This window comes from Salmo salar, chromosome 24, assembly GCF_965601325.2.
Source record: "Salmo salar chromosome 24, fSalSal1, whole genome shotgun sequence".
NCBI classification, from domain to species: Eukaryota; Metazoa; Chordata; class Actinopteri; order Salmoniformes; family Salmonidae; genus Salmo; species Salmo salar.
Genome location: NC_138314.1, coordinates 29,836,014 through 29,851,137, shown reverse-complemented (window position 1 = coordinate 29,851,137; position 15,124 = coordinate 29,836,014). Strand labels below are relative to the sequence as shown.

Genomic DNA, 15,124 nt, shown 5'->3' with positions numbered 1-15,124 from the left:
AAAGGGGTTGAATGTCTGAAGACCTTTCAGCTTTTCAAATTCCACTTGGAGATTATGGGGTATTGTGTGTAGATCAGAGACACAAAATCTAAATGTAATCAATTTTAAATTCAATTTAACTCAAACAAAATGTGGAAAAAGTTAAGGGGTGTGAATACTTTCTGAAGGCACTGTATTTTCTGTGTATTTGAGTATTTTCAAATAATGTGGCCCAAATCAGCTTCTATTGGAAGTATTTTAAATTATTTTCAAATAAATTCCTATGAAAATATTTAATTCCAAATAAATGATTTTAAATATCAAACAGACCTGGGTTCAAATGTATTGGCGTATTTATTTTTATTTGAAATACAGTGTGTGTTTAAGTATTTTCAAATACATGCCAACTCTTTCCAAGTGTAATTCCAAATACATTCCAATATTGTGTTTTCAAATAAGAAATATCCAAATACTTAATTCCAATGTCTTTGAAAGTAATTTAAATACCCCAAATAGCATTTGAACCCAGGTCTGATGTTGTGTGCCAACAATGTGAATGATGCACCCTCATGCAGAGGTAAGTGAAAATGTGACATTTATTCAACGTTTCTTTAGCTAATTGGACATTTATTCAGTGTATATGCTCAAATGTACACGTAGTAGTCTGCTGTTGAACTATGAGTGAATCAGTTCATAGGAAATATCGCACTTCCAGGGTGTGAGTTGTTGATGTAGTCAACTGTGTTTGTGCGCAGGTCTAGACTGGCAGATTTCTACATGAACTGTATGGTGTCTCAGCATACGGTCAGCAGCTGCCCAAATGAGGACAACTACCAGGCCTGTCTGGCCTCCTACGCCGGCCTCATTGGTGAGTGCATGGGACTTTTATCTAGACGTACCCCTCGGAGGCATAGTGCTTTATTAGTTATTATAAGCATGTATGAGATTGTATAGTGGATTATTTTAAGGCTTAAGACATAAGACATTTTAGGGTGTTAAAACAAGCTCATGACTAGTCTCATAATTCATTATAACCACATTATAATGCACTATACCTGCATACTTTAGGTAAAGTGATACCCATACCGCTCCTCTTATTCTCCCCCCAAACACATTGCAGATCAATGGCTAAGTGGAGGTGATGATGTAAGAGAGTGTTTACTTCATTTAAACATTTAATGATACATATAGTAATGTTCTTCAAATAGAACAAGGAAAATTGGTGCATGAGTTGACACTATTCAGTACGATCAATGAGGTAGACAAAAGGAGTTATTTTTTGACTACTTTGAGTGAACCTACAATACCCTTTAGAGACAGCATAGTAATAACTTTACCACTACCACCTGTCTGTAATTGAATTGTTGATAATTACTATAAATATGTCAAACATACTGTATCTCTAGAGTAAACTCCCGAGTAAACTCCCTAGGTTTGCTCCCGAGTGGCGCAGCGGTCTAAGGCATTGTATCTCAGTGCAAGGGGCGTCACTACAGTCCCTGATTCGAATCCAGGCTGTATAACATCCTGCCGTGTTGGGGAGTCCCATAGGGCGGTGCACAATTGGCCCAGCATCGTCCGGCTTTTGACGGGGTAGGCCGTCATTGTAAATAAGAATTTGTTCTTAACTGACTTGCCTAGTTAATTAAAGGTTAAATAAATAAGTAAATAAACGAACCTTCCATTACCATTGCTAGTGCTTCTGGACTACACATTATGAGGTGTTTTTCCATCAATAAAGCACTCCTCTCCTGAAGGCATTATCAAACAGAATTGCTGTTTTTTGTTCCATCTTTCTAAACTAATATAACTAGCTCTCTCCGGATGGACACTCCACATCTGAAACAAGAATCAATCAGCATACTACTGTTAGCTGGCTTCATCTTACCTCTGCCTCTGTGGTACAATAGTCCCTGTTGCCATGAGTAACATACTGTAAGCGTTACTCTTTATAGTAAATGTAGTCCATTATTATCCATTAGTGGCCTGTAAATGATCTGTAACTGTAGTGTTACTCTTTATAGTAAATGTAGTCCATTATTATCCATTAGTGGCCTGTAAATGATCTGTAACTGTAGTGTTACTCTTTATAGTAAATGTAGTCCATTATTATCCATTAGTGGCCTGTGAATGACCTGTAACTGTAGCGTTATTCTCACCTCTATAGGGACAGATATGACTCCCAATTACGTGGATGGCAGTTTCACCAACTGGACTGTCTCCCCATGGTGCACCTGTAAAGGAAGTGGGAACCAGGAAGAGGAGTGTCAGAGTTTTCTGAGGGACTTCACAGAGAACATGTGCTTGAGTGAGTCACGCTTGCATTTAAAAAAAAATAATTGTAACACATAGAAGACCACCACTGATTTGATTTGAAAATAACCACCATTCAAATCGGTAGTATGTTTCCCTCAACTGAAAGTGAACTGGCACATCTGATGTATTTTAATTGTTCTGAGTTAGATTTCAGACTTTGGGTCTGTGTTTTGTTTTTTTAAAGGCGATGTCTCGCGGCACTCTGTGAGGTGTGTGGTGTATGGGTAATATTGACTGGCTGGTCTTGTAGCAGTTATTTCATTCACATTAGATCAATGTTCCTTTCTTTCCACAACTCATTGTTAGAATCAATCTCTAAGTCTGATAACAAACCAACCAAACCTCTTTGACCACTTATTGGTTTGAAATAACAAGATAGAGCCATTACACCTCAATACCACAACATTTCGATACGAATTGTTCTACAGATTATGGGATAAGGCCATTATTTTCATGTCATTTCCACATTTTCCGTTAGATATTAGTGTTTATCAGTCTATGAAAAAAAATATAATCTAATGAAAAAACTTGTCATGGGAATGCGAAAGAATAGGAAAAGCATCCTAACGGCACAATTTAGTAGTCAAATGTCAGGCTCACCATTATGATGTACCATGCAATGTCATCAGAATTACAAGATACCATTGCTTTTAACATGTTCCATTGTGTGCATAATGCTTTCAGACCATTTCAATAGATTGCCATGGTGCACTTTTAGCTGAGTCTGCAAGATGAGGGATGAGGCTTGTAGTTGAGGAGGCGTCTTGGAAAATAATACAACATGCAGCATCTCCTCTTTGCAGTCAAAAGGAACTGGAGAAGATAAAGTGAAATAGATTAAGCGTTGCTCTTATACACTAAGTGGGGGGACATAACAGTCCACAGAGACAGTACGTATTATGTAAAATGAGATAATAAGCTAATTGTATTCAGCCTCCTCCCTGCAGGCAATAGGGTTAAAACAACGTATCTGAAGTCATTAAAAAATGGAATTGCTGTCGGCAGTGAGCTTAATCACTCGGTGGAACATTTGGGTGCAGTAAAGCATCCGCTGAAGGAGCCCTCTGGCCAACTTTGGTGATTTATATTTGTATTCCACCAGCACCTCTCTGGGTGATCTTACCACCCCAGCAAACAGATGCATGAGAACAACCCTCTTCTCTTGATTTGACCAGCATCTTATTACAGACCTTAAGATACTTTACTAAGCTTTCAGAAACCACAAGCATTATATTCTTCACAGATTTGCCATTCCTCCTACATTTGTATTGTAACCAACCCAAGGCCGAGATATCCGAGCACCCATGGAATGTCTTCTGAAGTCAATATGTCTTTACAACATGCTGTGTGTGTACAGTATGTGTGCATGTGTGTCAGGTGCGTGTGGGGGGTGTGTGTGGCGGTGCATGTGGGTGTGTGTGTGGGTGTGTGTGTCGGGGGGCGTGTGGGTGTGTGTGTGTGTGGGGGGGGGGGGGGGGTGTATGGGTTGGGGTGCGTGTGGGTGTGTATGTGTTGGGGTGCGTGTGGGGGTGTGTGTGGGGTTGTACGTGTCGGGGTGTGTGTGGGGGTGTATGTGTCGGGGTGTGTGTGGGGGTGTGTGTGTCGGGGTGCGTGTGCAGTTTTTGCTTTGTCTGAGAATGTTCTGAGTCTGATCAGTCACAAATCTATTCAAAGTCATCTCTGTGCGGTGACCTTATAATGGAGGTGGTTGCCAAGCAATTACACGGTTTGCCTTCTTTCTGCCTGAACAGAAATAAACACGTGTTCTGTTAAAATGGACAAGCAGTGTGAAAAGGTACTTTGTCCTGGTTTACCCCCACCCATCAGAAAAGCTGACTGGAGATGTATTTGTCTCCCTCCACCCTGAAAGTATTTTGTGTTCATTCATTTGCTTTTAAAAGATTCCATCTCATGGTGTGCCTTTCTGCTGGATATTACTGACAAACAAATACAGTACTAGTAGGTCATGTTGTTGTTGTAAATTGATCAAAAAGGTTTGAGTGAGTTCCCTTATGAGTCAAGGGCTTTGGCCGTGGTGTCTGTGGATGAACATCCTGCATGTGGCTTATATTCTCCTCTCTAAGATAAAGATTTTTGTTATCCAAAATGATAGGGTGAAAATCAGATGATGTAGATTGTTGTTGAGAGATGTAGGTAAGCTCCAATAAAAAACAAAGCCAGCTAAATACTTAGCTTTGGCACTCTCAAAAAACAAAGTGAAGCTAAATAGTCAACTGACAAAACACTGTTGCCTTGCTTGTTAAGGAACTGCACATGGACTAACTGACCAAAAAAAAGGTAGATCAACACCCACACCCAAAATTGGGCAGAGGACCAAAAAGTTGACTTAGAGATGACTGTTAGCTGCCCCAACACTGGGAAGACAGTCAAGACAAATGACTTTATCTCTTTGTCCCCACAGGAAATGCCATTCAAGCATTTGGTTATGGAACAGACAGTCTCTCCCACAAAGCTGAGTCTGTCCCATCGACCCCCTCCATGAAGCCTGGATTAGAGACCTCAATCAGCACCTCAGAGCCTCTAGATAACCCCAATGATGTCCAGACTGAGGATGAGGCCAACGGGAAGGTAAAGTACCAGCTACTATAGCACCTCCTGCCACATTCCAATTACCAACGGAAAATGTTTAAAAGCGTTTTGTAACTGAAAACGAATGAGTGTTTTTTTTAATGGACAATACCAGGATGTCTCTCCCTGTTTCAGTACATTTTCTTCCTTTAGGTGCCTAATGAACAATGACCCATTTATCACCTTGCTCTAGATTCAATGAAAACTGGTAAACATGGGAATATTCAGTGGGGGGAAATATTTTGAATGTTGCAGATATTTCATAGAGCTGACAATAATTGCAATTCTACATTAAACAGAATCATGTCAGTCCTATTTGCTGTGGAGTATATAAATCCAAATGTGCGTATGAAGATGTTTTTGACCTATCCCATAGACCCAGTTACTGTGTTTGATCGAATACTGAATTGGGACCGTGGTACAGCATTAAACAAGAAAAGTCATTGGTTTTATTACATGAGTTATATAGGGATATTTATAATTCCATGTTTCATGCATGGCTGAGAAACAACATAGTTTTGGCATCATTATTATGTTTGGAAAGACTCCTATAAAGATGTTGAATGCTGAGCAATTTCAGGCTTTCACATCCATTAAATGGTCATCTCTTACACTGTTCTGTACATAACCCACATTGTGATAAAGACAGCAAATTAATACCTTAAAAATGGTGTGAGGGAGAGAATTAATGAATAAGCCACACCGATAACATTAACAGTAGGAGGTAGAGGAGAGCGGTTGAATTGCTTTCTCCAAAGGTTCTGTATGTATGTCAGTATTGATGCAACGCTCTGTGCCTCTCTCGCTGCAGTGCAATGCTTAATTTATTGTAAAAATGGTAATTAGGAAACAATAAGACGTGTGATTACTCAAGCAGGAAGTTTATAATTAGAGAGGGAGCCGGTGGGGACATTTTGGGTGGCCCTTCATTCTGCAGCAACTATGCTTGGCAATTAAAACTTGTCAAACTTCCATCGTAGATTAGCTGGGGGAATGCTGATATGACTCCTCTTGGCAAAAGACTGGCTGTCTAGCCTCGTAAATCTCATGTGTGCTCAGGACCACACGCATGCTGGTGTCCAGTTAGTGGAATTGTTATGCAAAGGAAATTGCGTAGTCTGCTGTCTGTTTGATGGCTGGATAGGCTTTCCCAGACACTTGATAAGTAATCGGAAGTTTTGATTGATAAATGAGGCCCGTGGAGAATTACACCCAATTGGGCTGTGCTGCTCAAGCTTAATTCCCTCTCAAGTCAATTTCCCTGTATTCGGTATCACCATTAACAGGTCAATTGTGCTATGTGAGTTTGTTTACTTGTAAAGTTTTATTCTTCCTTTAATAATGTTAGCTATGGCCTAATGTCCGGGAAATTCTACCTTATTCAGTCAGTAACTATGTGCTCAAAATGTGTTCTCAAAAGATCAAAGGAGAGGAGATATCTAGGTGACATATCACTTTGTCTTATCGCTGTTCACAACTTCTGTATTTTCAACCCTCTGGAAAGTTTCAGGAAGTGAAACTGTTGAGGGCTGTTGAATGTATAGGGGAATGAATAATGTGTATGTGTATAAGACGCCATTTTCCCTACCAATCAGGATTTCAATTAATTCAGTGGACAGGCCTTAAGAGTGGTGCTAACATTTATTAATGGAGAGGTTCGGGAAGAAGCATTTCACTGAATGAAACTTAATTTAGTTCAGTAAAATAATGCCATTTAGCCTACAGAGGAAGTAGGATAAGCAAGAAAAACATTTCCCATTGGACATGTTATTATATTATATGAATTATTATATTATTATATTGATTCTACTAACGTTCTCTACTTCTGTATTTTTCCTCAACAGTTTTGTAAGCGTTTCGGTGTGTTCAGATCTATTTAAGAGTCCATTGTGCCATAACCATTGGGATAAATGTGTGGTCCAATAGTTGTAAATGCTATGTTGCCTTTGCATAGATATGTGCAAGCACTTTAACACGACCTGAAAATAACAACTCTGTCGTTGCCCTAGTCATTGCTCACTGCCTGGCTATGCTGTGTGTAGAATAGAGCCCCTAATGTCACTGCCATTTCAGCTGTTTGTAAATGGGGATCAAAAAGTGTTTTAAATGTCCCATTGTAATTGTCTGCCTATGTACAAGTGACTCAGAAAATGACAAACTCACTATGTCTTTGTAGCACTCACAGTATGGGAGTTCCACATATTGTTTTTCTGTGTCTATGTTCCTGCAGAAACCTGATTGGAATTTAAATGGCACATCTTAACAGGTTTTTTAATCAGGAAAATAATGCCTTTTTGTATTCTTTTTGGATAGTCGTGTTATGTAAGTGGACCATTGTATAAGTGAGAATTAGCCCCCTCTTCAGAGTCAATTTCAGCTTTTGTGCCCCTGACTGTACAGTACATTGTGTTGATTTTCAACTCAATTGAATGTAATTGATTGTGGACCAACCCTGGGTTACCCAATAAACAGCCCTGAAAAACACATCTGAACATTACTGTTCGACAAAGCTCTGATCAATTGTAAAACTACATGTTTAGCTACTTTGTCAAAACGAAATGAATAATATCCTGTTATCCCTAACAGCATGTTGTGTGTGGCTGCGTGAATATCTGTGTGCGTGTGTGTGTGTGTGCATGCGTGCGCGCGTGCATGTCTATGTGTGTCTGTGTGTGTGTAAAAATATTGGCTGCAGACAAAGATCTGGACCGATGTCAACAGACTGCTGCCACACATCACTGCACCTGCTAATTAATTGGCTTTTAGTTGCGGATGTGTTTGCTGCATTGTCAAGCAACGATTGCTTTTTTGGCAACTGTCGTTTAACCATTTCTCTGTACAGTCACACATCTGAAACCAAGCTCTTCCTTAATAAATGCAGCCTTTCCTTTCACCTAAAACCCACACAAAAACATCTCTCAGTGCTTATATGACTTTACCATTTACTATTTATTATCATTATTGTATTTTTCTAAAACAGTTTGGCCATGTTGTGTTGCCTTGTGTTGTAGATACTGCTGTTAGAACATGAGGAGTTGGAAGATAATATCTGACTATGTTTTTCTCTGTGTACAGGGAAATGTACCAAAGTGGAATCTCTCAAAAGGCTACATTGGTGGAGATGAGGTAAGTAAGGAGGGAATATTTCATGTTTCTGTTGATGTGCTATGGTTTTGCAGGGGGTAATGGTGCCTCTGTAAATCGAGGAAGCTGCCGTTACAGAGCCTTCATTAAGTATTCATACCCCTTGACTTATTCCACATTTTACAGCCAGAATTTTCTTTTTCACCGTTCTACACACAATACCCCATAATGTTGAAGTGGAATTATGTTTTTCAAAATCTTTACAAATGAAAACCTGAAAACTCTCTAGTAAATAAGGGGGAAAGGGGGATACCTAGTCAGTTGTAGTACTGAATGCATTCAACTGAAATGTGTCTTCTGCATATAACCCAATCCCTCTGAATCTGAGAGGTGCGGGGGGCTGCCATAATCGACACCCATGTCTTCGGCACCCGGGGAACAGTGGGTTAACTGCCTTGCTCAGGGGCAGAATAACAGATTTTTACCTTGTCAGCATGCAATCTTTTGGTTACTGGCCCAACTCTCTAACCACTAGTATTCAACCCCTTTGTTATGGCAAGCCTAAATCAGCTCAGGAGTAAAAATGTGCTTAACAAGAGGGATAATAAGTTGCATTGACCAGGGAGGTAATAAAAAAAGCAGACATTGAATATGCCTTTGAGCATGGTGAAGTTATTAATTACACTTTGGATGGTGTATCAATACACCCAGTCACCACAAAGATACAGGCGTCCTTCCTAACTCAGTTACCAGAGAGGAAGGAAACCGCTCAGGGATTTCACCATGAGGCCAATGGTGACTTTAAAACAGTTACAGAGTTTAATGGCTGAGCTAAGAGAAAACTGAGGATGGATCAACAACATTGTAGTTACTCCTCAATACTAACCTATTTGAGTGAAAAAAAAGGAAGCCTGTACAGAATAAAACTATTCCAAAACATGCATCCTGTCTGAAACAAGGCACTTAAGTAATACCGCAAAAAAACTGGCAAAGCAATTCACTTTTTGTCCTGAATACCAAGTGTTGTAATGGATTTGCCCCAAATATAACACATTACTGAGTACCACTCTCCATATTTTCAAGCATAGTGGTGGCTGCATCATGTTATGGGTATGCTTGTAATAAGGGATGCACGATATATCGGTAAGCACATCGAAATCGGCCGATATTAGCAACAAAATGTAACATCGGCCCGATGTCTAGTTTAACGCCGATGTGCAAAACCGATGTCAAAGCTGACATGCATACCTATATAACGTAGGTAGATGACGTAATGACGCCACGAAAAATATAGAGCTACACGTGCCACACAGCATTCCTAACCTAGCCCACAATGTCTGCTGTGTGGATCGAGCAGTCAACAAATTGAGCAGTCATTTGAAAGAGTAAGAAAATGTCAGTGAGATAACTCAAAAGCGAAATCCATTAACACCAAGATAAGGGAATTCATTGCCCTTTGACCAATCAACCATTCTCTGTCGTTGATGATGTTGGCTTTGCTGACTGGTCGAGCACCTCGAGCCCTGGTACAGTACACACTACCAAGTAGGCACTATTTTCACTACCAGGTAGACACTATCATCCCTAGTTGTAATTGTTAAGGACTGGCTAGTGTTTTTGGATAAAAAGAAACTGAATAGAGCTAAGCACAGGCAAAATCCTAGAGGAAAACCTGGCTCAGTCTGCTTTCCACCAGACACTGGGAGATAAATTCACCTTTCAGCAGGACAATAACCTAAAACACAAGGCCAAATCTACACTGGAGTTGGTTACCAAGAAGTCAGTGAATGTTCCTGAGTGGCCGAGTTACAGTTTTCACTTAAATCTACTTGAAAATCTATGGCAAGACCTGAGAATGTGTTGTCTAGCAATGATCAACAACCAATTTGACAGAGCTTGAAGAATTTAGAAAATAATAAATGGGCAAATTTAACGCAATCCAGGTGTGGAAAGCTCTTAGAGACTTACCCAGAAAGACCCAGAAAAGGTGCGTCTACAAAGTATTGACTCAGGGGTGTGAATACTTAAGTGTAAATTAGATACTGTATTTCTGTATTTGACTTTCTATAAATTTGCCAACATTTCTAAAAACATGTTTTCACTTTGTCATTGTGGGATATTGTGTGTAGATGGGTGAGAGAAAAAAATGATTGAATCCATTTTGAATTCAGGCTGTAACACAACTAAATGTGAAATAAGTCAAGGGGTATGAATACTTTCTGATGGCACTGTACTTGAAGGCAAATGGTTTGCTACAGTAGGTGTTGCAGAAATGAGAGCAAATTGAAAACACATTCAAAAGGCTAACAATGTTATGGAAAAGCACATAATAAGGCCGTAGTATGGGCATTACTGAGTAACTCTCTGGGGTGTACAATATCTAGAACATGTTGCTTCTATACTTTCTTCTAATGCACTGTACAACATACTGTAGTTGCCTTTCGCATTGCCTGCTGGTGTCCATGGTGAAATGACTGAATGTCCTGTCTTCACGTAGCGACGTGACTGATATTGTACAGAAATAAAACATATCCAAATAGCTAAGAAGCAGATTAGTAACCCATATGTGCTATGCCTGTACTATAGCTTGTGCTTTCCTTGAAAGAAATGTTTAAAACGTGGCGTTAGCTGGCGTTACCTAAAGGGGATTGAGAAGGAAGCCTTAGCTCTGCACTGTGCCAATACATGGAAAAGCAGAGAGTGCACCCAAAAGACTGCAACAGCAGTCACTTTCAACATATTTCATATGTGCCTCAAATGTGTTCATGTTTTTATTCATTTGGAGTGGCGGTGGTTCAGTGTGTTACCCGTCCTATGCAGGGGCGAAAATCTGATATCAACTTTGGAGGGGACAATTACATGAAATTTTCTCAAGAGCAATTCCTGAGGGGGACACCAAAAGTAGTGCTGTAACACATAGCCTACATTGTAATATGGTAAATGTATATTGAGGAACCAAAGAAATAAGGTGTTTGCCGTACTCCTAACTACCGGTACCCAAAACTACACAACTAATCACAACAGCAATACCATTGCCTTTAACAAATCTTAGTTCAGTCACCAGTTTAAGTTGAGAGTGGGGGTATCCATGGCATTTTCCAATTATGTTCCTATTTTACAAGTCAAAAAAATTGAGAACCTTTCATAATGTTGCCAAACAAAGACCCAACAAACTTACCTGAGACTCCCTGTCTCTGCCAGTCTGTCCCTGCATATCTGTCCCCAACTCTGCTGTCTGTGTGCCATCTGTTGCCTGCTCTGCCTAATGACATCATTGTGAAACATTTCCATTAGAATTTCATTTCTTTCTTATAAACATTTTATCAACTAGTCTTTGAGATATTAGGCTACTAGGGTTCTTACTTTGCGTTTTGGTGTACTGAAAAATACTCTGTCCGTCTTTTATTTTTCTGCCATTTTTCTACCTGGCTGGCTGGCTACACACACACACAGTGTGTAGGTTATTTACAGTAGGAGATGGGCTTCTATCATCTTATCTTTTATCATTCTATTTGGGCTTCGATCTAAAAGGTAGCTAGCAAATGTGAAACGGATTAAAATGACAAGAGTTGACAGCTGTATGAGTTCACCATTTACACAACATATGCTGCAACCTTTTGTAATTTTAATAGTTTGTTTCATATTGGCTGGCTTCCAACAATAGCTGAATTTGCAAAGCTAGCGAGTGGTGTTTGCTATAATCTTTGCTACCCGGGTTAAATAAAGGTGAAATAAAATAAATAAATAAAAGTTCCCTTGCGACAATTTAGCTTTTGCAACGAGACCATTAAATATATTTAAGACAATGGTAGAAGAGAGTGTAGTTCTGTTCAGTTTGGACTCCAGTTTATCGCTAACCTTATCACAGGGACTTTGAAGCACTAACTTACATCATCTGCATGCTGATCTTGGAATAAATTGACGATAGCAAAGATTCCATCTTTGACGAGGCCACATAAATGGAATAGGTACTAGCTAGCTTAATAGTTAATATTTGCGCGCTAGCTCTGCATATTCAGCTAGTGTGTGTGCACGATTGACTGGATTAACCTCACGTCAGTTACATTCATTGAGTGCCTTTCAGACAGTGGATATGACCCCTCTGTTACCTTGCCAACTAAGGAACTGGCAGTGGATCAAACCATTGTGAGGCAAAGGGTGGGGGGGGGGTCGCAATCTTTTGAAACTTAAGAACGCGCTATTAAGTGTCTATAATCAGCACAATTGCTTTCATTGCATATTATTAATATTATTTAAATTACATAGTTATGTTTCAGTGATATATTGGGGGGACAAATCATATTTTTCCCAGGATGGGGGGGGTCGTGTGTCCCCCGTCCCCCCCGGGATTTCCGCCCCTGGTCCTATGTAAAACATAACACTTGGACTCCCTGAGTCATTTCTAACCTTTCCACATGTTGTCCTCCACTCAGCCTTTACTGGAGCCCAGCAGTGGTTACGATGGCTTGACCAGACCCAAGGGTCCTCCTGAAGACGGGTCACCCTGTGTCTGTGCCAGTGTCTGGGCGCTGCTGCTCAGCCTGACCTCCGCCGTGGCCAACTATGCCATGTAAACCTCCATTTGGGATGTCGTTGACCAACAAGCTGATCCCCAACATAGATGCTTGTTCGAGGATGTTTTTTTCTTTCTCCCAGGCATTGTCATGCTATTTCAAAAAGGAGAGGCAGAGAGAACACAATCTGAGATAAACTGAAATATTATTTATTTGATGTAACATTTTGGGTTTTGAGGACCACTATGATCAAGAAAATGGCTTATGGACCCTTATCGTGGTGAAGCCTCAGTGGCCGTCTTCCCATCAGTAACACTGACAAAGACTCAAAGTATCATGTCAAAGACTTCTGCACTGCTGTCATGACAAAGAGGAGAGCGAGAAAGACAGAGCGTGAGAGATGGAAATGGAGAGAGAGAGAGGAGAGAGAGCTATGCTGTGTCACACGTTTTCCTCTTGAAACAGTGCTTGACTTCTTTAAAGGGACAAACCTCAAACTTTGTTTCCATTACTTGCAGACACAGAAGAATTATGACATTTGTGTCTTTTCAAAAGTGTAAGGCCTAGATTCAATCAGATCAAGCATTAACCAGTGAGAGCAAAGCTGTGGTTTTGGCCATGTTGGAGGTAGAACTGCGTTGGAGCTGTTGTGATCATTGTCACGAAGTCACACCTGTCCCACTCACGTTAGAAGTTCAGAACGAGAAAGTGTAGGCTATATAGATATATTTACTCTCAAATTGAAAATCATTCAACTAAATACTGAGGATTTCTATCAGCCTAATGGAGATGTAAATTACATCTCACATTCCAGTGTTCCAACTTATAAACAAGGCTGCATGGGATTTATATTAATGCGACTCTGTGCAGCCAATGGCAATGACAGTTCTAACACAGTTCCACCTCTGACACCGTCAAAACATCAGCCCTGCGGATGTCGGCTGAAGTGGATCTGATTGAATCGGCCCTAAATCAAAATTCAACTCAGTGTATCCATGTTGGTATAGTAACGGTGAACATTATCTATTTTTTCAGCAGACAAAAAAATGAAACACAATGTTAACTGGTTCTTATTGTTGATAATGAGTTAGAGTAAATATCCACACCGTCTGTGTATATAACAAACTGTTTTCTTTCAATCAACCAATATAAAATAAACGGTTTTCTTTCAATGAACCTGTATAAAATAAACGGTTTTCTTTCAGTCAACCAAGATAAAATAAACTGTTTTCTTTCAATCAACCTGTATAAAATAAACTGTTTTCTTTCAATGAACCTGTATAAAAATAAACTGTTTTCTTTCAATCAACCAATATAAAATAAACTGTTTTCTTTCAATTAACCAATTTTACCTATTGGTATTACCTTGTGGTCAAGGCGATATGACAGCACTGTATTGTTGAGTACGGAGAACAAATTTTGAGGACAAAGTTGGCACTGTCTATGAAGAACAAAGTTGCCAATGATACTGGTTGTATGCCTTTGTTATTTTTATTTATTTTAGTCTATACAGGTTCCGATCATAGTCAAATATATATATGTATAGAGGGATGAAATTAAATTAGCTCAATTTGCTTGGAAAGTCATTGCCTGTGTGTATTATAGTGTCCTTTGTACAGTGCAAATACATGTGGCCTTACCTATTGTACCACATTCTCCAGCTCATGGGACATTGCAACACATAGTGATGCTTTACCAAATGAATCATTCAAATGGATTTATGTCGAAACAACACAAGCCATCAGATCAATATTTGACTACATAAATGCCTGGGATTGAACCCTTCTGTTTCCATTGGACTGTTCCAACAGAGGTGTCTATAAATACTCACAGTTTATAGCTGCTGCACATTCTGCTGTGTTGAGTTTTTTTCCCCAATGAATCTTTTTTTTGGATTGGTCAGTTTGTAGCTGAGTCTTGCAAATGACATCATGGCGCACAGTCTATAATTGATTACAATATTGGCTCTGACCTCCTGTAAAGCCAATCAAATGCATGAGATAAATTAAGAGTTTTGTAAAGAGTAATATAAATATATGTAAATAATGTAAATATATAACTGATCACAATTCACCCCTCACGCAGTATAGGTCCGGGTATAAGGGTAAATTGGGGTTTCAGCATTTCTCATACAGTTAACTTAAATTTATGCTGAATGATTCATACAAAACTGAACAATTTGGAAAATTATTACTGCAAACATGACCACTCAATAGAAGTCAAGACTGAAAACCCTGAAAACAAAGACTGCACACAAAGTAGTTCCTAACAATAAATATATCACGTGTGGCAGCTTAAATAAGGCGAGAGGCAGAGAGTGCTCAAAGATGGGATGTCATGGTTACCTGTGTGTATGAGTGTATAAGTGATTGAAAGAGTGAGAAGGAAAATTGTGTGAGAGGCAAAATTGTGCTTGTGTGTGCGTGTGTGTGCATGTGTGTGTGTTTGTGTTCATGTTTGTGTGTGAGAGATCTCAAAGCAGGAATGTGCTAGAGGTGCGGATTTATAAAGATGCGGCTGGAGTCTAGGTGGGGGGGGGGGGGGGGGGGGGTTTGCACGGGAATATAAGAAAGCGGCAGGTTGGTGTGCGTTCCCACTTGATTAATGAGCCAGTGGGATGATGTTTCTTATCAACACTCTGC

General features: G+C 39.7%; 1 protein-coding gene across 1 annotated transcript in view; it reads left to right on the top strand.

Moving 5' to 3' along the window:
- Nucleotides 1–13,824, top strand: part of LOC106585718 (GDNF family receptor alpha-2) — a 62,182-nt gene extending 48,358 nt beyond the window's left edge. Inside the window, exons 5-9 of the mRNA XM_014172255.2 lie at nucleotides 735–847; nucleotides 2,147–2,287; nucleotides 4,718–4,884; nucleotides 7,960–8,010; nucleotides 12,402–13,824. Of these exons, the coding sequence (XP_014027730.1) occupies nucleotides 735–847; nucleotides 2,147–2,287; nucleotides 4,718–4,884; nucleotides 7,960–8,010; nucleotides 12,402–12,542 (613 nt within the window). The 3' untranslated portion in view covers nucleotides 12,543–13,824. The remainder of the gene's footprint in view (nucleotides 1–734; nucleotides 848–2,146; nucleotides 2,288–4,717; nucleotides 4,885–7,959; nucleotides 8,011–12,401) is intronic.
- The last annotated feature ends 1,300 nt before the right edge of the window (nucleotides 13,825–15,124 follow it).